The sequence below is a fragment of the Anser cygnoides genome, chromosome W (assembly GCF_040182565.1).
Source record: "Anser cygnoides isolate HZ-2024a breed goose chromosome W, Taihu_goose_T2T_genome, whole genome shotgun sequence".
Classification (NCBI taxonomy): domain Eukaryota; kingdom Metazoa; phylum Chordata; class Aves; order Anseriformes; family Anatidae; genus Anser; species Anser cygnoides.
In genome coordinates this window covers 3,754,334-3,775,962 of record NC_089911.1, presented here as the reverse complement: position 1 = coordinate 3,775,962, position 21,629 = coordinate 3,754,334, and the positions used below count along the sequence as shown (strand labels likewise).

Here is a 21,629-nt window from a genome sequence, read left to right as displayed (position 1 = left end):
CGGGGACACGGGGACGTTATACGGGGACACGGGGACATTATATGGGGACACGGGGACGTTATACGGGGACACGGGGACACCCCACGGGGACATGGGGACGTTATATGGGGACACGGGGACGTTATATGGGGACATGGGGACACGATATGGGGACACGGGGACGTTATATGGGGACACGGGGACGTTATATGGGGACATGGGGACGTTATATGGGGACATGGGGACGTTATATGGGGACATGGGGACGTTATATGGGGACACGGGGACGTTATACGGGGACACGGGGACGTTATATGGGGACATGGGGACGTTATATGGGGACACGGGGACGTTATATGGGGACATGGGGACGTTATATGGGGACACGGGGACGTTATATGGGGACATGGGGACGATATGGGGACACGGGGACGTTATATGGGGACACGGGGACGTTATATGGGGACATGGGGACGTTATATGGGGACACGGGGACGTTATATGGGGACACGGGGACGTTATATGGGGACACGGGGACGTTATATGGGGACACGGGGACGTTATACGGGGACACGGGGGCATGATACGGGGACACGGGGACGTTATATGGGGACACGGGGACGTTATATGGGGACACGGGGACACGATATGGGGACACGGGGACACGGCATGGGGACGTTATATGGGGACATGGCATGGGGACACAGGGATGTTATATGGGGGCACAGAGACACCCCACAGGGACATGGGGACATTATATGGGGACACGGGGACGTTATGCGGGGACAGGGGGACGTTATACGGGGACATGGGGATGTTATATGGGGACATGGGGACGTTATATGGGGACACGGGGACACCCCACGGGGACGTTATATGGGGACACGGGAGCATGATACGGGGACACGGGGACGTTATATGGGGACATGGGGACGTTATATGGGGACACGGGGACACCCCACCGGGACACGGGGACGTTTTATGGGGACATGGGGACACGGGGACACAGCATGTGGACGTTATATGGGGACATGGCATGGGGACATGGGAATGTTATATGGGGGCACAGAGACACCCCACAGGGACATGGGGACACGATATGGGGACACGGGGATGTTATACGGGGACACGATATGGGGACATGGGGACATGGGGACATGGCATGGGGACATGGGGATGTTACATGGGGGCACAGGGACACCCCATGGGGACATTATATGGGGACATGGGGACACAACACGGGGACATGGGGATGTGGCACAGGGACACGGGGACGTGGGGGTGTGGCACGGGGGTGTGATATGGGGACAAGGCACAGGGACACGACACGGGGACACGACACGGGGACACGACATGGGGACACGGCACGGGGACGTGGCATGGGGACAGGACTCGGCAGGGGGACGGGGCAGGGGGACAGGACGCAGGGATGGGACTTGGGGCTGGGACACGGGGACGGGACACGGGGATGGGACATGGGGATGGGACACGGGGACAGGACACGGGGATGGGACACGGGGATGGGACACGGGGACAGGACACGGGGATGGGACACGGGGATGGGACACGGGGACAGGACACGGGGACAGGACACGGGGACAGGCCACCGGGATGGGACATGGGGATGGGACACAGGGATGGGACACGGGGACGGGACACGGGGACGGGACAGGACAGGATACGGGGATGGGACACAGGGCTGTGACATGGGGCCGGGACATGGGATGGGACATGGGGACGGGACATGGGGACAGGGACACGGGGACAAGACAGGACAGGGGGACGGGGACACAGGGATGTGACATGGGGCCAGGACACGGGGCCAGGACACAGGGCCAGGACATGGGGATGGGACATGGGGACAGGGCTGTGACATGGGGCTGGGACACGGGGCCGGGACACGGGGACGGGACACGGGGACGGGACACGGGGACGGGACACGGGGACGGGGCCGGGACACGGGGCTGGGACACGGGGACGGGACATGGGGACGGGGACAGGACACGGGGATGGGACAGGACAGGATATGGGGATGGGACACAGGGCTGGGACACGGGGCTGTGACACGGGGCTGGGACACGGGGCTGTGACACGGGGCCGGGACACGGGGCCGGGACACGGGGACAGGGCATGGGGAAGGGACACGGGGATGGGACAGGATATGGGGATGTGACATGGGGCCAGGACACGGGGCTGGGACACGGGGCTGTGACACGGGGCCGGGACACGGGGCCAGGACAGGACGCGGGGCCGGGACACGGGGCCAGGACAGGACGCGGGGCCGTGACGCGGGGCCGGGCGGCGGGCGCACCTTGTCGGGGAAGGCGTCGAAGGCGGTGCGCACGGGGTCGCGGCTGCCGAACTTGGCGGACTTGAAGCGCCGCACGATGTCGTGCAGGGTGGCCGCCACCACGAAGTACTCCTGCTTCAGCCGCAGCTCCTTGCCCTCGAAGAACTGGGGGGGACGGGAGCCCCACTGAGCCCCACGGAGCCCCACGGTGCCCCACGGCACCCCATGGTGCCCCACAGATCCCCCACGGAGCCCCACAGATCCCCCACGGCACCCCACAGTGCCCCACGGAGCCCCCACAGCACCCCATGGTGCCCCACGGAGCCCCACGGAGCCCCACGGCACCCCACAGATCCCCCCGGCACCCCACAGCACCCCATGGTGCCCCACAGATCCCCCACGGAGCCCCACAGAAGCCCTACAGCGCCCCATAGCACCCCACGGAGCCCCACGGCACCCCACGGTGCCCCCACAGAAGCCCCACGGAGCCCCACAGCACCCCACGGTGCCCCATGGCGCCCCACAGAGAGCCCCCCCAGCCCCACAGAGCCCCCACGGCGCCCTATAGCGCCCCACACAGCCCCACGGAGCCCCACGGCGCCCCACGGAGAGCTCCCCAGCCCCACGGCCCCCACGGCGCCCTATAGCGCCCCACACAGCCCCATAGAGCCCCACGGCGCCCCACGGCACCCCGCAGAGCCCCCACGGCGCCCTATAGCGCCCCACACAGCTCCGCTGTGCCCTATTGAGCCCCCCCCCCACTGCCCCCACCCCCCCCCGCACCCCACATCCCCCAAATCCCCCCATTCCCCCCTCCCACCCCCCCCAGCCCCATATCCCCACCCCTGCCCCCCACACCCCCCCATTCACCCCCCCAGCCCCCCTGCCCCCAGCCCCCCCACACCCCCCCACCCCCAACCCCCCCGTGCCCCCCGTGCCCCCCGGTGCTGACGTTGTCGTTGGGGTACAGCACGCGCGAGATGTTCTCGGCCAGGTTCCGGTCCAGCACCGCCTGGATGTAGCCCCCGACGTTAACTGGGGGGGGGGGGGAACAGAGGGGGGGTCAGGGGGGTCCTGGGGGGTCCTGGGGGGTTTGGGGGTTTGGGGGGGTCCTGGGGGGTCAGAGGGATCCTGGGGGGTTTGGGAGGGTTTGGGGGGTTGGGGGGGGGTTGGGGGGAACGGAGAGGGGTTTGGGGGGGGGGTCCTGGGGGGGATCGGGGGAGGGTTTGGGGGGGGGGTCGGGGGGGGGGGTCGGGGGGGGGGGTGTGGAGGGGGTTGGGGGGGTCCTGGGGGGGTCCTTGGGGGGGTCCTGCGGAGGTTTTGGGGGCTTTTGGGGGGTCTGGGTGGGTTTGGGGGTTCCTGGAGGGGTTTTGGGGGGGGGGGTTGGGGGAGTCTTGGGGGGGGTCCTGGGGGGGGTCAGGGGGATCGGGGGAGTCCTGAGGGGGTCCCAGGGGGCTTGGGGGGTACCGGGGGGGGTTGGGGGGGGGGGGGGGTCCTGTGGGAGTCTGGGGGGGGTTGGGGGGGTGGGGAGGTCCTGGGTGGATTTTGGGGGGGGGGGGGGTCCCAGGGGGGTTTGGGGGGGTCCCAGGGGGTTTGGGGGGGTTCTGAGGGGGTCCTGGGGGGGGGGGTTGGGGGATCGGAGGGAGTCGGGGGGGGTCAGGAGGGGTTTTGGGGGGGGGGGGGGTCCCGGGGGGTTTGGGGGGGTCCTGAGGGGGTCCTGGGCGGGGGGGGATCGGAGGTCGGGGGGGTCAGGAGGGGTTTTGGGGGGGGGGGTCCCAGGGGGGTTTTGGGGGGGGGGGGGCCGGGGGTTTGGGGGGGGGGGGGGCCCGGGGGTTTGGGGGTCCTGAGGGGGTTTGGGGGGGGGTCCTGAGGGGGTCCTGAGGGGGTTTGGGGGGAGGGATCCGGAGGGGGTTCAGGGGATCGGGGGGTCCGGGGGGTCAGGAGGGGTTTGGGGGGGGTCCCGGGGGGTTTTGGGGGGGGGGTCCCAGGGGGCTTGGGGGTCCTGAGGGGTTTGGGGGGATCCTGAGAGGGTCCTGGGGGGGGGGGGGGTTGGGGGATCGGAGGGGGTCGGGGGGTCAGGAGGGGTTTTGGGGGGGGGGGGGTCCCGGGGGGGGTTTTGGGGGGGGGTCCCGGGGGGGTTTGGGGTCCCGGGGGAGTTTGGGGGGTCCCAGGGGGGCTTGGGGGGGGTCCTGAGGGGGTCCTGGGGGGGGGGGATCGGAGGTCGGGGGGGGGTCAGGAGGGGTTTTGGGGGGGTCCCGGGGGGGTTTTGGGGGTAGGGTCCTGGGGGGTTTTGGGGGGTCCCGGGGGGGTTTTGGGGGGTCCCGGGGGGTTGTGGCGCTCACAGTCCTTGAGGTTGAAGTCGTTGGGGGCGCGGGCGGACCAGAGCCGCATGGTGTTGACGGTGTTGTTGCGGTACCCGGGCACGGGCGTGTCGTACGGCAGCGCCAGCACCACCTGCGCGGCACGCCCGCCTCGCACACGCGCGTGCAAGGGACGCACAACCCCCCCCCCCCCTTCCCTCGCACGCTCCCCAGCACCCCCCCCCCAACCTGCACCCCTAAGCAGCCTTGCACCCCCCCCCCAGTGCTTTGCACACCCTCGTGTGGCCCCCCGTCCTTGCACACACACACACACACACACACACACACACCCGCACCTCCTTGCACAAGCCCCCTGCGCACCCTCACCCCCTTGCACACCCCCATCTGCTTGCACACCCTTTACATACCCCCCCACCCCTTTGCACACCCCTTACATGCCCCCCCAGCCCTTTGCACACCCCTTACATGTCCTTACACCCCCAGACCCCCTTGCACACCCCTTGCACACCCCTTGCACTCCCCTTGCATGCCTTTACACCCCCCAACCCCCCTTGAATGCCCTTACACCCCCTTGCACCCCACTGCACGCCCTTGCACACCCCTCACACCCGCATTGCACACCCTTGCACACCCTTACATGCCCTTACACCCCCCCACCCTCCCTTGCACACCCCTTGCATGCCCTTACACCCCCTCGCACCCCACTGCATGCCCTTGCACACCCCTCACACCCCCACCCCCTTGCATGCCCCTTGCATGTCCTTACACCCCCCCCCAGACCCCCTTGCACACCCCTCCCACCACCTTGCACACCCCTTGCACACCCCACACCCCCTCTTGCACGCCCCTTGAAAGCCCTCACACCCCCTTGCACCCCACTACACGCCCTTGCACACCCCTTGCATGTCCTTACACCCCCAGACCCCCTTGCACACCCTCCCTGCCTTGCACACCCCTTGCACGCCTTTACACCCCCTTGCACGCCCATTGCACACTCTTGCACATGCCTTACGTGCCCTCACACCCCCCACCCTCCCTTGCACACCCCTGGAATGCCCTTACACCCCCTCGCACCCCACTGCACGCCCTTGCACACTCCCTTGCATGCCCCTTGCACACTCTTGCACACCTCCTTGCATGCCTTACACCCCCCCAGCCCCTTGCACACCCCTTGCATGTCCTTACACCCCCTTGCATGCCTTTACACCCCCACTGCACACCTCTCACACCCCCTTGCACGCCCATTGCACATTCTTGCACACACCTTACATGCCCTCACACCCCTCCACACCCCCTTGCACACCCCTTGCATGCCTTTACACCCTCTCGCACCCCACTGCACACCCTTGCACACCCCTTGCATGCCCTCACCCCCACCCCCCTTGCACACCCCTTTGCATGTCCTTACACCCCCCCCAGACCCCCTTGCACACCCTCCCACCACCTTGCACACCCCTCACACCCCCTTGCACGCCCATTGCACACACTTGCACACCCCTTACATGCCCTTACACCCCCAGACCCCCCTCGCACACCCTCCCACCACCTTGCACCCCCTCGCACACCCCCCAGCCCCTTGCACGCCCCTCGCACCCCCCACGCCCTCGCACGCCCCTCGCACGCCCCCCACCTGCGTGTCCAGCCATGGCGCCCTCGGGCGTGTGCTCCACGCGGCCGTAGAAGTGCACGGGGATGGTGTACTCGGGGCGCGCCTTCTCCCAGGGGTTGCCGTAGCGCAGCCAGTCGTCCGCCTCCTCCACCTGGGGGGGGGGGCACCGGGATGAGGACCCCCCCCCCCCCCAAAGGCTTGGACCCCCCCCCCCGAAAAAGGAGGGACCCCCCCCCCAAAAGGAAGGACCCCCCCCCAAAGACTGGGACCCCACCCCCCAAAGGCTGGGACCCTCACTCAAAGGCTGGGAGCCCCCCAAATCCAGAACCCCACCCCCACCCCCACCCCCCAAGCTTGGAACCCCCCCCTTCTCAAAGTCTGGGACCCCCCCCCCCCCAGAAAGGCCAGGACCCCCTAAAAACTGGGACCCCCCCCCAAACCCCCCAAAGACTCGGGACCCCCCCACCCCAAAGGCTGGGACCCCCTCCCCCACCCCAGGAGGCTGGGAACACCCCCCCCCCCAAAGACTCGGGACCCCCCCCAAAGACTCGGGACCCCCCCAAAAGGCCGGGACCCCCCCCCCCAGAATTTCACCCCCCCCCCCACCTGCCACCCCCCGCGATCTTCTGGTTGAAGATGCCGAACTCGTAGCGGATGCCGTAGCCGTAGGCGGCCAGCCCCAGGGTGGCCATCGAGTCCAGGAAGCAGGCTGGGGGGGGCACGGGGGGGCGGGGGGGGGTCAGGGGGGTCAGGGGGGTCAGGGGGCGTCAGGGGGTCGGGGGGGGGCCCATCTCCCAGCCCCCCCCACCCCCAGACCCCCCAAGACTCCCCAGACTCCCCCCAGGACCCCTCCAGATCCCCCCAGGACATCCAGGACCCCCCAGGACCCCCAGGCCCCCCCACCCCCCAGGACCCCCCAGGACCCCCAGGACCCCCCCAGCCCCCCCAGGACGCCTCCAACCCTTTCCCAAGCCCCCCCCAACCCCCAGACCCCTTCCGGTCCCCCCCCAGCCCCCAGCCCCCCCAGGACCCCCAACCTCCCTCAGGACCCCCCAACACCCCCAGACCCCTTCAGGGCCCCCCCCCCCCAACCCCTCCCCAGGACCCCCAGAACCCCCAGGACCCCCAACCTCCCTCAGGACCCCCCAACCCCCCAGACCCCTTCAGAGGCCCCTCCCCAACCCCTCCCTCAGGACCCCCCAACCCCCCCAGGACCCCCCAACCTCCCTCAGGACCCCCCCCCAACCCCCCCCCCCACCCCCCCAGGACCCCCCCCCCGGCCCCCACCTGCCAGGCGCCCCAGGCCCCCGTTGCCCAGCCCCGCGTCCTCCTCGATCTCCTGCAGCTCCTCCATGTCCAGGCCCAGCTGGGGGGGGGGCAGGGGGCGTTCAGAGCCCCCCCCCCCAAATTCCCCCCCCATGTCCCCCCCCCCTTCCCCCCATCCCCTCCATGCCCCCATGTCCCCTCCGTGCCCCTATTTGCCCCCCATTCCTCCCCCCCCGTGACCGTATTTGCCCCCCCCATGACCCTATTTGTCCCCTCCTCGCCCCCCGCATGTCCCCCCCCGTGCCCCCCCCGGCCCCATTTGCCCCCCCCCGGCCCCGTTTGCCCCCCCCCCGGCCCCGTTTGCCCCCCCGGCCCCCTCCACGTCCCCATTTTCCCCCTCCCATGTCCCCATTTACCCCTCTCACCCCCCCAATTGCCCCCCTGTGCCCCCCCCCGCCCCATTTGCCCCAACCCCCGGCCCTTCTGACCCCATTTGCCCCCCCAGATCCTGTTTTGCCCCCCTCCCCCCCCCAATTTGCCCCCCCCCGGCCCCATTTACCCCCCCGGCCCCATTTCCCCCTCCCATGCCCCCATTTCCCCCCCTCCTGCCCCATTTCCCCCCTCCTGCCCCATTTCCCCCCCTCTCACCCCCCCCCAATTTGCCCCCCCGGCCCCATTTACCCCCCCCGGCCCCATTTGCCCCCCCCGGCCCCCCCACCTGGTAAATGGCCTCGTCGCAGGAGCTCTGCAGCCCCAGGTTCACCATCGTGTTCTGCAGCGTGCGCCCCATGTAGAACTCCAGCGACAGGTAGTAAATGCGCTGCGGGGGGGGGGCACGGGGGGGTCAGCCACGGCCACGACCCCCCTTGACCCCCTTTAACCCCTCCTTTGACCCCCCGTGTCCCCCCCCCTCCGAGCCCTATCCGGTTTCTGGGCCCGTCCCGGACGAAAATGGCAGCGGGTCAGCGGCAAAGGTCAGGTTAAATTTAACCGCCCCCCCCACTGACCCCCCCCCCCCCCCCCGGCCTGGGATCCCCCCACAGATCCTCAGGGACCCCCCCCACAGAACCCCAAGGCCCTACGGTGCCCCCCCCCCCCCCAACCTTGGGGTCCCACGGGGGGGGGGCTCAGTCCCCCACCCCCTGGTGGCCCCCCCCCCCCTTAGGGTCCTTCCCACATGGGGGCTGTGGGGCCCCCCAAGCCCCCACGACCCCCCAGACCCCCATGACCCCCCCAAAGCCCCCATGCCCCCCCTCACTCCCATGCCCCCCAAAACCCCCACGACCCCCCAGACCCCCATGCCCTCCCCGCCCCCCCCCCCCAGCCCCACACCCTGGGGTCTCTCCCACTGCACAGCAGCCCCCCCTTTTCCCCCAACCCCCGTGACCCCCCCGTGACCCCCCCTTGGGGTCCTTCTCCTAGCAGTACTGCTGCCTGCATGGCCCCCAGACCCCCTTTAACCCCCCAGGCCCCCTTTAACCCCCATTTACCCCCCAGACCCCCTTTAACCCCCCCAGGCCCCCTTTAACCCCCCCCCATTTACCCCCCCAGACCCCCTTTAACCCCCCAGGCCCCCTTTAACCCCCCATTTACCCCCCAGACCCCCTTTAACCCCCCAGGCCCCCTTTAACCCCCCCATTTACTCCCCCAGACCCCCTTTAACCCCCCAGGCCCCCTTTAACCCCCCCATTTACCCCCTAGACCTCCTTTAACCCCCCGACCCCCTTTTGACCCCCCATCCCGCACCTTGGGGTCCTTCTCCTAGCAGTACTGCTGGGTGCGCAGCCCCCAGACCCCCTTTAACCCCCCAAACCCCCCTTTAACACCCCCGTGCCCCCACTTGGGGTCTTTCTCCTAGTAGTACTGTCACATACACAGCCCCCAGCCCCCCTTTAACCCCCCCAGCCCCCCTTTAGCCCCCCCCCAGCCCCTCTGTGACCCCCCAGCCGCCCCGGCGCCCACCTTAGGGTCCTTCTCGTAGCACTACTGCTGCATGCGCAGCCCCCAGACCCCTTTTAGCCCCCCCAGACCCCCTTTAGCCCCCCAGCCCCCCTGTCCCGCACCTTGGGGTCCTTCTCATAGTAGTACTGCTGCGTGTGCAGCCCCAGACCCCCTTTAACCCCCCCCAGCCCCCCGTCCCACACCTTGGGGTCCTTTTTGTAGCACTACTGCTGCATGCGCAGCCCCAGACCCCTTTTAGCCCCCCTTTAACCCCCTTTAGCCCCCCCAAACCCCCTTTAGCCCCCCCAGCCCCCTTTTAACCCACCCCCAAACCCCTTTAGCCCCCCAGCCCCCCTTTAACCCCCCCAGCCCCCCTTTAGCCCCCCAGCCCCCCCGGCGCCCACCTTGGGGTCCTTCTCATAGCAGTAGTGCTGCATACACAGCCCCCAGACCCGCTTTAGCCCCCCCAGACCCTCTTTAACCCCCCCAGCCCCCTTTATCCCCCCTCAAACCCCTCTGTGACCCCCCAGCCCCCCCGTCCCGCACCTTGGGCTCATAGTAGTACTGCTGCATACACAGCCCCCAGACCCCCTTTAACGTCCCCCAGACCCCCTTTAGCCCCCCCCCCCCATCCCGCACCTTGGGGTCCTTCTCGTAGCACTACTGCTGCATATACAGCCCCCAGACCCCCTTTAGCCCCCCCCAGAACCTCTTTAACCTCCCCCAGCCCCCCTTTAGCCCCCCCAGACCCCCCTTTAGGCCCCCCAGACCCCCTTTAGCCCCCTAGCCCCCCCGGCGCCCACCTTGGGGTCCTTCTCATAGTAGTACTGCTGCGTGCGCAGCCAGCGCCCCACCAGGTGGTCGCGCACGGCGTGGGCCAGCGCGTGGAAGTAGTCGCGGGGGGTGGCGACGTTGCGGTCCTTGACCAGGGTGAAGTGCAGGTGCCGGTTGAAGGCGCGCTTCAGCTCCGCCACGTTCTCGGCCCCCGCCAGGCCCCGCACGCTGATCTGCTTCCGCCGCTCCTGGTCCGACAGCGGCCGCGCCATGGCCACGGGGGGGTCGGGGGGTCCTTGGGGGTCCTGGGGGGTCGCTAGAGGGGCTTAGGGGGCTTGGGAGAGGGGCTTGGGGGAGGTCTTGGGGTCCTGGAGGGGGTTTGGGGGTCCTGGAGGGGCTGGAAGGGTCTTGGGGGGGGCTAGGAAGGGCCTCTAGGGGGTCCTGGGGGGGTCTTGGGGGACTGGGGGGGCCTGGGGGTCTTAAAAGGGGGCCCTGGGGGGGCTGGAGGGGTCCTAGAGGGGCCTGGGGGGTCCTGGAAGGGGGTCCCGGGGGCTGGAGAATGCAGGAGGGGGTCTTGGGGAGGTGCCTGGGGAATTACTGGGGGGGGGTCCTGAGAAATTAGGGGGGGTCTTGAGGGGCTCCTGGGGGCCCCAAGGTATTGGAGAGGGGTCCTGGGGAGTTGGGGGCGTCCCGGGGAATCCGGGGGGCCTGGAGAAGCTGGGGGGTCCCGAGGCACGGGGGGGTCGGGGGCTCCGGGGCCGGCGGGAGGCGGCGGCAGCAGCGCCCCGGCCCCTTTGAGCCCCTGCCTCGTGAATATTCATGAGGCGCCCCCCAAGGGGGGCGGGACCGGGCCCGGCGAAGCCACGCCCACGACGCCGAGCGGGGGGTCACGGCGCGAGCCCCATTCACGGCGCGGCCCCGTTCCCACGCGCGGCGCTTCTCAATGAGCGCCCCCGCCCCGTTCCCACGCCCCCCCCCCCAAGGTTCCCACGCCGCCCCCATTCACAAAAATGCCCCCGCTGTTTCCCCGCCGCCCCCCTGCCCGCTGCCCACGCGTGTCAAGGAGGGGGGGCCACGCTACCCCCCCGCCCCCCCCCCGGACTACAAGGCCCATGGTGCCGCGCTGCCCCCCCCCCCCGTGTGTCCCCCCCCCCCCCCCCAGGACACCCCAAGGTCGTGGCATTTCGGGGCCGCAGCGCTGAGTGACAGCCACAGGGGGCGGGGGGGGGCGCGGGGGGCCCGCCGCTACGTCACGGGGGGGGGGGGGGGGCAGGACCCCCCTCGGCCCCAGGTCGGGTTTCGTCCGTCCCCCCCCGCGAAATCCGATGCCCGGGGGGGGGGGGGCAGGGAAAGGGCACGGCCGGGGGGCCCAGCAACAGGGGCAGAAATACCCCGGGGGGGCCCGAAATACACTGGGGGGGGGGGAAAATGCACGGGGGTGTCCCAGAAATACCCCGGGGGGGTCCCAGAAATACCCGGGGGGTCCCAGCGGGGGGGTCCCCAGGCGCGGGGGGGGGGGTCCCGAAAGCCGCGGGGGTCACAAAGCAGAGGCGGGGGGGCCCCGTTTCGGCCGTTTATTCATACACAAAAAGAAGCGCGCGGGGACGGGGGGGCAACGGGGGGGGGGGCGTCTATGGGGCGGGGGGGACGGGGTGGGGGACCCTGGACCACGAGGTGGGGGGGAAGGGCCGCGGGGGGGGGGCGGGGGGAGGGACCCGTGTGGATTGCGCTGCCCCCCCTCCCCCCACCCCCCAGATAACGGGGGGGGCCCCTGCTCGCTCCCCCCCCCCCCCCAGGGAAGGATTTTTTTGGGGGGGGGGGGCAGCTCCCTCACTGGTCCCGAGGGGGGGGGGGGCAGATCCCTGGTGGGGGGGGGGAGGGGGGCCGGGCGTGTGTGTGTGTGAGGGGGGGGGCGCTCCCCCCACCCCCCCACCCCCCCCCCCCCGCGCCCCCCCCGCGCTACGTGGCCGTGGTGGCGTCCCCCCCGGCGGCGTCAGTTCTGGGGGGGGGGCGGGGGGCGCGGGGGGCATGCCGAAGGGGGCAGGGCCGGCACCCCCATGCCCATCATGGTGACGAAGTTAGAAGGGTCCATGGGGGGCGGGGGCGGCGGGGGGCGTACATCATGCCCCCGGAGCCAGGCGGCGGCGGGGGGGGGCGGGGGGCCCCGGGGGGCAGGGGGGCTGCACCCCGGGGGGCAAAGGCACCATGGAGGGGCTGCCTTGCAGCGGGGGGCCCCCGAAGAAGCCGCCCCCCCCCCCGCCGGCGCCTGCTGCTGCCAGGGCGGGGAGGGAGCCGGTGCCAGCGCTCGTGGTGGTCGGCGTATCTGGGGGGGGGCGCGGGGGGTCAGAGGGGCACCCCGGGGGTTGTGCCCCCCACACACAGCCCCCCCCCGGAAGGGTGGGGAGAGGGGGGAAAAGGGGGGAGGGGGGAAAGGGGGGAAAAGGGAAAGGGGGGGAAAGGGGGAAAAGGGGGGGCAAAGGGGGAAGGGAAAAAAAGGGGGAAAAGGGAAAAATGAAACGGGAAAGGGGAAAAGGGAGGAAAAGGGAAAATAAGAGGAAAAATAAAAAGTGGGAAAAAACAGGGAAAAAGGGGAAAAATCGAGTCCAAAAAAATGAAATCAGTGAAAGGGAGAAAAGGAGAAAGGGGGGGGAAGGGAAAATTAAGGGAAAGGAAGGGAAGAGAAAGGAGAAAGAAAAAAGGAGAAGTCGGAAAAGGGGGAAAAAAGGGTAAAAAGGGCAAAAAGGGGAAAGGGGAGAAAAAGGAAAAGAAAAGGAAAAAGGGGGAAAAAAAGGGAAAAGGGGAAAAAACGAAGTCCAAAAAAATGAAATCAGTAAAAGGGAGAAATGAGAAAAGGGGAAAGGGGGGGGGGGGGAAGGGGAAAATTAAGGGGAAAGGAAGAGAAAGGGGAAAAAAATGAGGGGAAAAAGGGGGAAAAGGGGAAAAAAGGGGGAAAAAGGGAAAGGGAAAAAGGAGAAAAAGGGAAAAGAGGAAAAAGGGGAAAAAAGGAAAAAAAGGAAGGGAAAAGGGGGGGGAACCAACCCCAAGAAGCCCCAAATCCCCAATTAATGGAAAGGAGCCCCCACCCCCCTTATTGCCCCCCCCCTTGCCCCACGACCCCCTTTTGCCCCCCCAAGCCCCCCAAACCCCTTAATGCCCCTCCTGCCCCCCTATATTGCCCCCCGAGTCCCCGGCCCCCCTTTATTGCCCCCCCATCCCCTTATTGCCCCCCCCGAGCCCCCCCCCCCCCCCACCCATTTTGCCCCCCCCAAAGCTCCCCCACCCCCTTATTGCCCCCTTGGAGCCCCCCCACCCCCTTACTGCCCCCCCACGGTCCCCCCTAAGCCCCCCCCCCCCCCCCCCAATTTATCGCGCCCCCCCCCAATTTATCGCCCCCCCCCCCCACTCACTTTGCTGCCAGGGCAGGGGGGTGCTGGAGGCCAGGCTGCTGCTGGGGGGCGGCGGCGGCTGCTGCTGCTGCTGCCAGGGGGGAGCGGCCCGGAGGGGGGGGGCGGCTGCCCACCGGGCGGGGGGCGGCGGCGGCATCATACCCAGCGGCGGCGGCATCATACCTGGGGGGGGGGGGCAGGCGGTGGGCGGGGGGGCTCGGGGGGCACTTGGGGGGGGGCCTGGGGTATTTTGGGGGGCTTGGGGGGCTCTGGGGGGATTTGGGACATGGGGGGGCTCTGGGGGGCACTTGGGGGGGCTCAGGGGTATTTGGGGGGCTTGGGGGGATTTTCAGGGGATTTGGGGGGGATCTCGGGGGGCTCTGGGGTATTTGGGACATGGGGGGGCACTTGGGGGGGGCTCTGGGGTATTTGGGGGGGGGGCTTGGGGGGGCTCGGGTATTTGGGGGGGGGCTTGGGGGGCTCTAGGGTATTTGGGGGGGGGGGCTTGGGGGGATTTTCAGGGGATTTGGGGGGGGCTTTGGAACATGGGGGGGCACTTGGGAGGGCTCTGGGACACGGGGGGGCACTTGGGGGGGGCTCTGGGGTATTTGGGCGGGCTCTGGGGGGATTTTCAGGGGATTTGGGGGGCTCTGGGGGGATTTGGGGGGCACTTGGGGGGGCTCTGGGGGGATTTGGGACACAGGGGGGCACTTGGGGGCCTCTGGGGTATTTTGGGGGCTCTGGGGTATTTGGGGGGGGGTCTTGGGGGGATTTGGGACATGGGGGGGCACTTGGGGGGGCTCTGGGGTATTTTGGGGGGGCTCTGGGGGGGATTTTCAGAGGATTTGGGGGGCTTTGGGAGGGATTTGCGACACGGGGGGGCACTGGGGGGGCATTTGGGGGGGGCTGTGAATACTGGGGAGAGTTTGGGGGGTCTGGGCGGGCTCTGGGGGGTACTGGGGGTGGGGAGGGTTTTGGGGTTCGTTTTGGTGACTTTGGGGCACCTGGGGTGTTATTTTTTGGGGGGGGGCAGGGGGTGTTTTGGGGCTCCTGGGAGCGGGTTTTTTTTTTGGGGGGGGGGGGGGGTTCAAGGTATTTTAGGGGATTTGGGGTGCCCCTGGGGCTATTTTGGGTCACCTGGGGGTGGGTTTTTTTTTTTTTTTGAGGGGGGGTCAGGGGGTGCTGGGGGGGTCAGGGGGTGCTGGGGGGGTCAGGGGGTGTTTTTTGGGGGGGGGGGCTCACCTTTTCCTTGGTGCAGGCGATAGACCCCAGAGCCCACAGGCGAATTTCCCAGGTACTGATCTTGAGGCAATGAGAGACCGTCGCCTTAGCGAGGGGGGGCCGCCCCCCCACCCCCAAAACCCCCCTTTTTCACCCCAAAACCCTCCCCCCCCCCCCCCCCAGCGACCCGGATTGTACTTACCCATGTGGTGGGGGCCGGGGTGCCCCCCGGCGGGTGGGGGCCCTGCCCCATGGGGGTGGTGGTGGGGCTGCATCCAGGGGGGGGGGCCCGTTGGGGTTGTGCTGCAGGGGGTGCCCCCCCCCGTGGCCCCCCCCCCCCCCCATGGCGGCCATGGGGTGGGGGAAGCCGTGGGGGCCCCCCCGGCCCCCCCGTGCAGGCCGTGGTAGGGGGCGGCTCTCGGATGGGGTCGAGTTCATCCAGGGCGGGCGGCTCTGCTGTTAATTAACGGGGTAATTAGCGGGGGGGGGGTAATGGTGAAAAGGGGTCCGGGGGGGGGGGGCTGGGGGGGTGATTACTCAAGGGGGGCTGGCTGGCGGGCTGGGAGCCCCCCTGCTGGAGAGGGGGCTGCTGGTGTGGGCAGCGTTAATTAGCAGGCTTAATTAATTAAAAAGCGAGTCTGGGGGGTTAATTAATTAAAAGGGGGGGTCCGGGGGGCCTTTTACTCATGGGGGGGCTGGCTGGCGGGCTGCATGCCTCCTCCCCCAGCTGGAGAGGGAGCTGCTGGTGTGGGTGATGTTAATTAGCAGGGTTAATTAATTAAACAGGGGGGTCTGGGGGGTTAATTAATTAAAGGGGGGTCTGGGGGGGGTCTTTTACTTATGGGGGGGGGGGGGGGGCTGGCTGGCAGGGTGAATGCTTCCCTCCGCAGCCGGAGAGGGAGCTGCTGGTGTGGGTGATGTTAATTAGGGGGGTTAATCAATTAAAAAGCAAGTCGGGGGAGGGGTGGTTTAATTAATTAAAAGGGGGGGTCCGGGGGGGTCTTTTACTCATGGGGGGGGGGGGCTGGCTGGCAGGGTGAATGCTTCCCTTCCCAGCCGGAGAGGGAGCTGCTGGTGTGGGTGATGTTAATTAGGGGGGGGTTAATTAATTAAAGAGGGGGCTCCGGGGGGGTCTTTTACTCACGGGGGGCTGGCTGGCGGGCTGGGAGCCCCCCCCGGCTGGAGAGGGGGCTGCTGGTGTGGGCAGCATTAATTAGGGGGTTAATTAATTAAAGGCAGGGTGCCGCCCCCAGCTGGAGACGGGGCTGCTGGTGTGGGCGGCGTTAATTAGCAGGCTTAATTAATTAAAAAGCGAGTCTGGGGGGTTAATTAATTAAAAGGGGGGTCCGTGGGGGTCTTTTACTCATGGGGGGCTGGCTGGCAGGGTGAATGCTTCCCTCCCCTAGCTGGAGAGGGAGCTGCTGGTGTGGGCAGCGTTAATTAGGAGGGGTTAATTAATTAAAAAGTCAGTTTGGGGGGCGGTTAATTAATTAAAAGGGGGGTCCGGGGGGTCTTTTCCTCATGGGGGAGGGCTGGCTGGCAGGGTGAATGCTTCCCTCCCCTAGCCGGAGAGGGAGCTGCTGGTGTGGGTGATGTTAATTAGCAGGGTTAATTAATTAAACAGGGGGTCTGGGGGTTAATTAATTAAAAGGGGGTCGGGGGGGTCTTTTACTTAGGGGGGGGGGGGGGGGGCTGGCTGGCAGGGTGAATGCTTCCCTCCCCAGCTGCAGAGGGGCTGCTGGTGTGGGTGATGTTAATTAGGGGGTTAATTAATTAAAGAGGGGGCTCCGGGGGGGTCTTTTACTCACGGGGGGGGGGCTGGCTGGCGGGCTGGGAGCCCCCCCCCGGCTGGAGAGGGGGCTGCTGGTGTGGGCGGCGTTGGCGCTGCCGGAGACGGGCGCCTCGCCCAGCTCGGCCATGAGGGACAGGTACTCCTTGTCCATGCGCGCCTTGTCCTGCGCCGACTGCGGGTCGCCGGGCCTGGGGGGGGCACGGGGGGGGTCAGTGGGCGGGGGGGGCACGGGGGGGCGAGGGGAGGGGTGGGGGGTACGGGGGAAGGGGGGCAAGGGGGGAAGGGTGGGAAGGGGGGTGGGGATGGGGAAGGGGTGGTGAAGCGGTGGTGAGGGGGGAAAGGGGGGAAAGGGGGAAAAAAGGGGGGGAGGGGGCACAGAATGGGCCCCCCCAGTTTGGAGGGGTCCCGGGGGGGGGGGGTTTGGGGGTCCCGGGGGGGGGTCCCAGGGAGGGTCCCAGGAGGGGGTTGGAGTCCTGGGGGGGTCCCAGGGGGTTTTGAGGTCCCACGGGGGGGGTGTTGGGGTCCTGGGGGGTCCCAGGGGGTTTTGGGGTCCTGCTGGGGCTGGGGTCCCAGGGGGTCCCCGGGGGGTCCCATGGGGGGTGCTGGGGTCCTGGGGGTCCCAGGGGGTTTGGGGTCCCAGGGGGGTTATGGGGTCCCGGTGGGTGGGGCTCCCAGGGGGTTCGTCCCAGGGGTCCCAGGAGGTTTTGGGGTCCCATGGGAGGGTTGAAGTCCCGGGGGGTCCCAGGAGGGTTTGGGGTCCCGGAGAGGGGGTTGGGGTCCTGGGGGGGGGTCCCAGGAGGGTTTGGGGTCCCATGGGGGGGTGCTGGGGTCCTGGGGGGTCCCAGGGGTTTTGGGGTCCCAGGGAGGGGGTGTTGGGGTCCCGGGGGGGTCCCAGGGGGTTCTGGGGTCCCGGGGGGGGTTCCAGGGGGTTCTGGGGTCCCAGGGTGGGGGGGTTGGGGTCCCGGGGGGGGTCCCAAGGGGGTTTTGGGGTCCCAGGGAGGGGGGTTGGAGTCCCGGGGGGCTCCCAGGGGGTTTTGGGGTCCCGGGGGTCCCGGGGGCCCCACCTGGCGAACTTGCAGTCGGAGGCGATGTGGCCGGCCCCCCGCACTTGGTGCAGACGGTGGTGTTGGTGATGCTGCGCGTCTCCGTGCTCTGCCACGGCCGCAGGATCCTGCGGGGCAATTAGCGCCTTCATTAGCGGGGTAATTAGCGGGGGGCAACTGGGGGGGAGGTAAATTTTGGGGGGGGAGGGAGGTGGATTGGGGGTGTCGGGGGGTAGCGAAGCTCATTGGGGCGGACTGGGGAGCAGGGGGAATAATTAGGGTGGGGGTTAATTGGGGTCAGGGGGGTTAATTAGGGATTAGGGGGTTTTGTGAGGACGAGGGGGGCTCGTTAGGGTCTGGGGGGGTAATTAGGGTCTGGGGGGGGTTGTGAGCAGGTGAGGGGTTCGTTAGGGGGTGAGGGGGCTCATTAGGGTCGGGGGGGGGGGGGTGTTCATTAGGGTTTGGAGGAATTAGTTAAGATCTGGGGGCGTTAATTAGTGTCCAGGGGGATCAATTAGGGTCTGGGGGGTTAATGAGAGTCAGGGGGAGGGGTTAATTAGGATCGGGGGTTTTGTGGGGAGGTTTGTTAGGGGTTAAGGGGGCTTGGTAGGGTCTGGGGGAGTTAATTAGGATCTGGGGGCTCATTAGGATCTGGGGGGGTTATATTAGGGATCGGGGGGATTGTGAGGAGGTGGGGGAGCTCATTAGGGTCTGGGGGCGCTCATTAGGGTCTGGGGGGCTCCTTAGGGTCCAGGGGCATTAATTAGGGTCAGGGGGATTGATTAGTGTCTAGGGGGCTTGTTAGGGTCCAGAGGAGCTCATGAGGGTCTGGGGGCATTAATTAGGGTCCAGGGGAGCTCCTTAGGGTCCAGGGGGCTCCTTAGGGTCCAGGGGGGCTCCTTAGGGTCCAGGGGGATTGATTAGGGTCTGGGGGGGCTCATTAGGGTCCGAGGGGCGTTAATTAGGGTCCGGGGGCTTCAGGGGGTGGCTTAATTAGGGTCTGGGGGGATTGATTAGGGTCTGGGGGGGCTCCTTAGGGTCCAGAGGGGCTCATTAGGGTCTGGGGGCACTCCTTAGGGTCCGGGGGCATTAATTAGGGTCCAGGGTGGCTCGTTAGGGTCCGGGGGCGTTAGGCCCCCCACCGGTTGTCATCCTCGCGCAGCGTGCCGTTGAGCCGCGCCAGCTCCCGCAGCTGCATCTTGCGCAGGTCGTTCTGGTCCTCGGGCGTCTCGATGCCTTGCTTCAGGATGTTCCTGATCTGCAGGGGGGATTCGGGGTCAGCCCCCACCCCCAAAACCCCCCAAAACCCCCCCCCGAGCCCCCCGGACCTGCTCCACGGCCTTCTTGACGTTGTCCATGGTGTTGGCGGTGACCAGGGCGTGCAGGGGCTCGTCCTCGCCCGGCAGCATCTGCCCGTCCTTGCGGCCCACCTTGCCCTCCTTCACCGAGCCCTTGCCGCGGATCATGATCTTGGCGTTGCACTCCTTCTCGATGTTCTTCAGCGTGTTGCCCCCTGCGGGGGGGGGGGGGGGGCGCGAAAAAATGGGGGTAAACGGGCCCGAAACGGGCCAGAAATGGGAACGAAACCCGCCCGCAACGGGCACCCCGAGGCCCGCGGGCTGCTCCCGAGGGAAGCCCCCCGAAGAGGCTCCAAGCCCCCGGAGCGCCCACAAAACCTCGGCGAGTCCCTAAAGGTCCCCTAAAGCCCCCCCAAACCCCCCCCAGACCTCCCCCAAAGACCCCCCCCAAAGACCCCCCCAAAGACCCCCCCAAAGACCCCAATAACCCCCAGGCCCCCTAAACACCCCCAATTCCCCCCAAAGACCCCAATTCCCCCCAAATCCCCACCACCACCCCAAAAGACCCCAAACCTCCCAACACCCCAACCCCTCCCAGACCCCAACCCCCCCCAAGACCCCCCAAGACCCCAAACCCTCCCCAAACCCCCTCCAACCCCCCCAGACCCCCTCCAAGACCCCCCCCAGACCCCAATTCCCCCCAAAGCCCACCCAAACCCCTTCCAGGCCCCCCCAGTCCCCCCCAAAACCTCCCAGTCCCCCCCAAAACCCCTCAGTCCCCCCAAGACCCCTCACGACCCTTATTTCCCCCCCCAGACCCCCCCAACCCTCCCCACACCCCCCGCGCCCCCCAAAACCCCTCTCAGATCCCCTCCAAGACCCCTCATGACCCTTATTTCCCCCCCCAGACCCCCCAACACCCCCCAGACCCCCCTCAAGACCCCTCACGACCCTTATTTCCCCCCAGACCCCAAACCCCCCCAGACACACCCCAACCCCCGAAACCCCCAGACCCCCCCAAAGCCCCCTCAGACCCCCTCAAGACCCTTATTTCCCCCAGACCCCAAACTCCCCCCAGACCCCCCCAGACCCCCCCAAACCCTCTCAGTCCCCCCCCAAGACCCCTCACTACCCTTATTTCCCCCCCAGACCCCAAAACCCCTTTCAGATCCCCCCCCCAAGACCCCCCTCATGACCCTTATTTCCCCCCCAGACCCCAAACCCGTCCCCCCAGACCCCCCCCCAGTCCCCCCTAAAACCCCTCTCAGTCCCCCCCCCCGAGACCCCTCACGACCTCTTATGTCCCCCCCAGACCCCAAAACCCCCCCCCCCAGACACACCCCAACCCCCCCCCAAACCCCCCCAGACCCCCCCAAAGCCCCCCCTCAGACCCCCCCTCAAGACCCTTATTTTCCCCCCAGACCCCAAACTCCCCCCAGACCCCCCAGACCCCCCAAAACCCCCTCTCAGTCCCCCCCGAGACCCCTCATGACCCTTATTTCCCCCCAGACCCCAAACCCGTCCCAGACCCCCCAGTCCCCCCCCCAAAACCCCTCTCAGTCCCCCCAAGACCCCTCACGACCCTTATTTCCCCCAGACCCCCAAAACCCTTTCAGATCCCCCCAAGACCCTCACGACCCTTATTTCCCCCCAGACCCCCCAAAACCCCTCACGACCATTATTCCCACCCCCCAGACCCCAAACTCCCCCAGACCCCCCAGACCCCCCACCTGGGCCCGATGAGCAGCCCCACGAAGTTGATCTCGGGGTACTCGTCCTGCGGGATCATCACCCTTGTCGCTCACGCGGGTGGCGGGGGGCCTGAGGGGGTGAAAATAAAACAAAGGATAAGATGTGTGGGGGGTCCCCAACCCCTCGGGCCGTCGGGGGCCCCCCCCGGAAGCCTCACTTGTAGTCGGCGGGGGGCTTGAAGTCGGGGGTTGAGGGCGACCATCTCGGTGATGAGGTTGTGGCGCTCCTCCTCCAGCTTCTTGCGCGTGCGGAACTCGCGCGTGTTCAGCCGCTTCCCCTCGCTGTTGTAGATGGGCTCGGGCGACGGCGACCTGAGGGGGGGCACGGGGACACGCCGGGGGGGTCACTCGACGCCCCCCTCCCCACCTGGAGCCTCCTCACGTCCCCCCGCCCCCAAACCCTTCCGTTATCGGGGCGCTAATTGCAGCCGCGGCGGCTCCGGGCTCTTTCCGTGCCCCCCCCCCCCCCCGCCTTTAAATCCTCTCCTGGAGGGGGGGGTTGGGGGTTGGGGGGGGGGCGCGGCGCGGCCGGGGGTCGCTACGAGGGAAAGAGTCAGGTTTTGGGAACGAAAATCGGTTATCGGTGAGGCCCCCAAAACCAACCCCCCCAAGGTCAGGCGGCCGAGAGCGCCCCCAAAAGGCCCCCGCGCGGCGCCGAGCCCGGAGGGAACAAAAACGGTTATTTCCCAGCCCAAAAGGGAACAAAAACGGTTATTTCTGAGCCCAAAAGGGAACAAAAACGGTTAAAGAGAGCCCCGAGGGAACAAAAACGGTTATTTCCCAGCCCAAAAGGGAACAAAAATGGTTATTTCCCAGCCCAGAGCGAACAAAAACGGTTATTTCCCAGCCCAAAAGGGAACCACGGCGGAGCCTCTTCCCACCCCGGCATCCGCCGGGGCGGGGCCGGCCGCTGAAAAACGCGGGGGGGAAAAAGGAGGAAGGAAGGAAAGGAGGAAGG

At 67.8% G+C, this 21,629-nt stretch overlaps 2 protein-coding genes across 2 annotated transcripts in view; both read right to left on the bottom strand.

The window, feature by feature from the left end:
• The window catches only part of LOC136788781 (glycogen phosphorylase, muscle form-like), a 28,288-nt gene extending 17,794 nt beyond the window's left edge, over positions 1-10,494 (bottom strand). Inside the window, 7 exon segments of the mRNA XM_066987461.1 lie at positions 2,291-2,434; positions 3,222-3,304; positions 4,612-4,723; positions 6,221-6,236; positions 6,238-6,350; positions 6,806-6,822; positions 10,206-10,494. Of these exon segments, the coding sequence (XP_066843562.1) occupies positions 2,291-2,434; positions 3,222-3,304; positions 4,612-4,723; positions 6,221-6,236; positions 6,238-6,350; positions 6,806-6,822; positions 10,206-10,452 (732 nt within the window). The 5' untranslated portion in view covers positions 10,453-10,494.
• A 1,709-nt stretch (positions 10,495-12,203) lies between these two features.
• LOC136788553 (splicing factor 1-like) lies at positions 12,204-20,709 on the bottom strand. The gene is given in 10 exon segments (XM_066987112.1): positions 12,204-12,503; positions 13,588-13,749; positions 14,809-14,868; positions 14,990-15,243; positions 16,596-16,767; positions 17,644-17,677; positions 17,680-17,750; positions 18,765-18,880; positions 18,951-19,310; positions 20,644-20,709. Coding segments are annotated over 10 exon segments (1,554 nt in total). The 3' UTR covers positions 12,204-12,244.
• Positions 20,710-21,629: the final 920 nt, after the last annotated feature.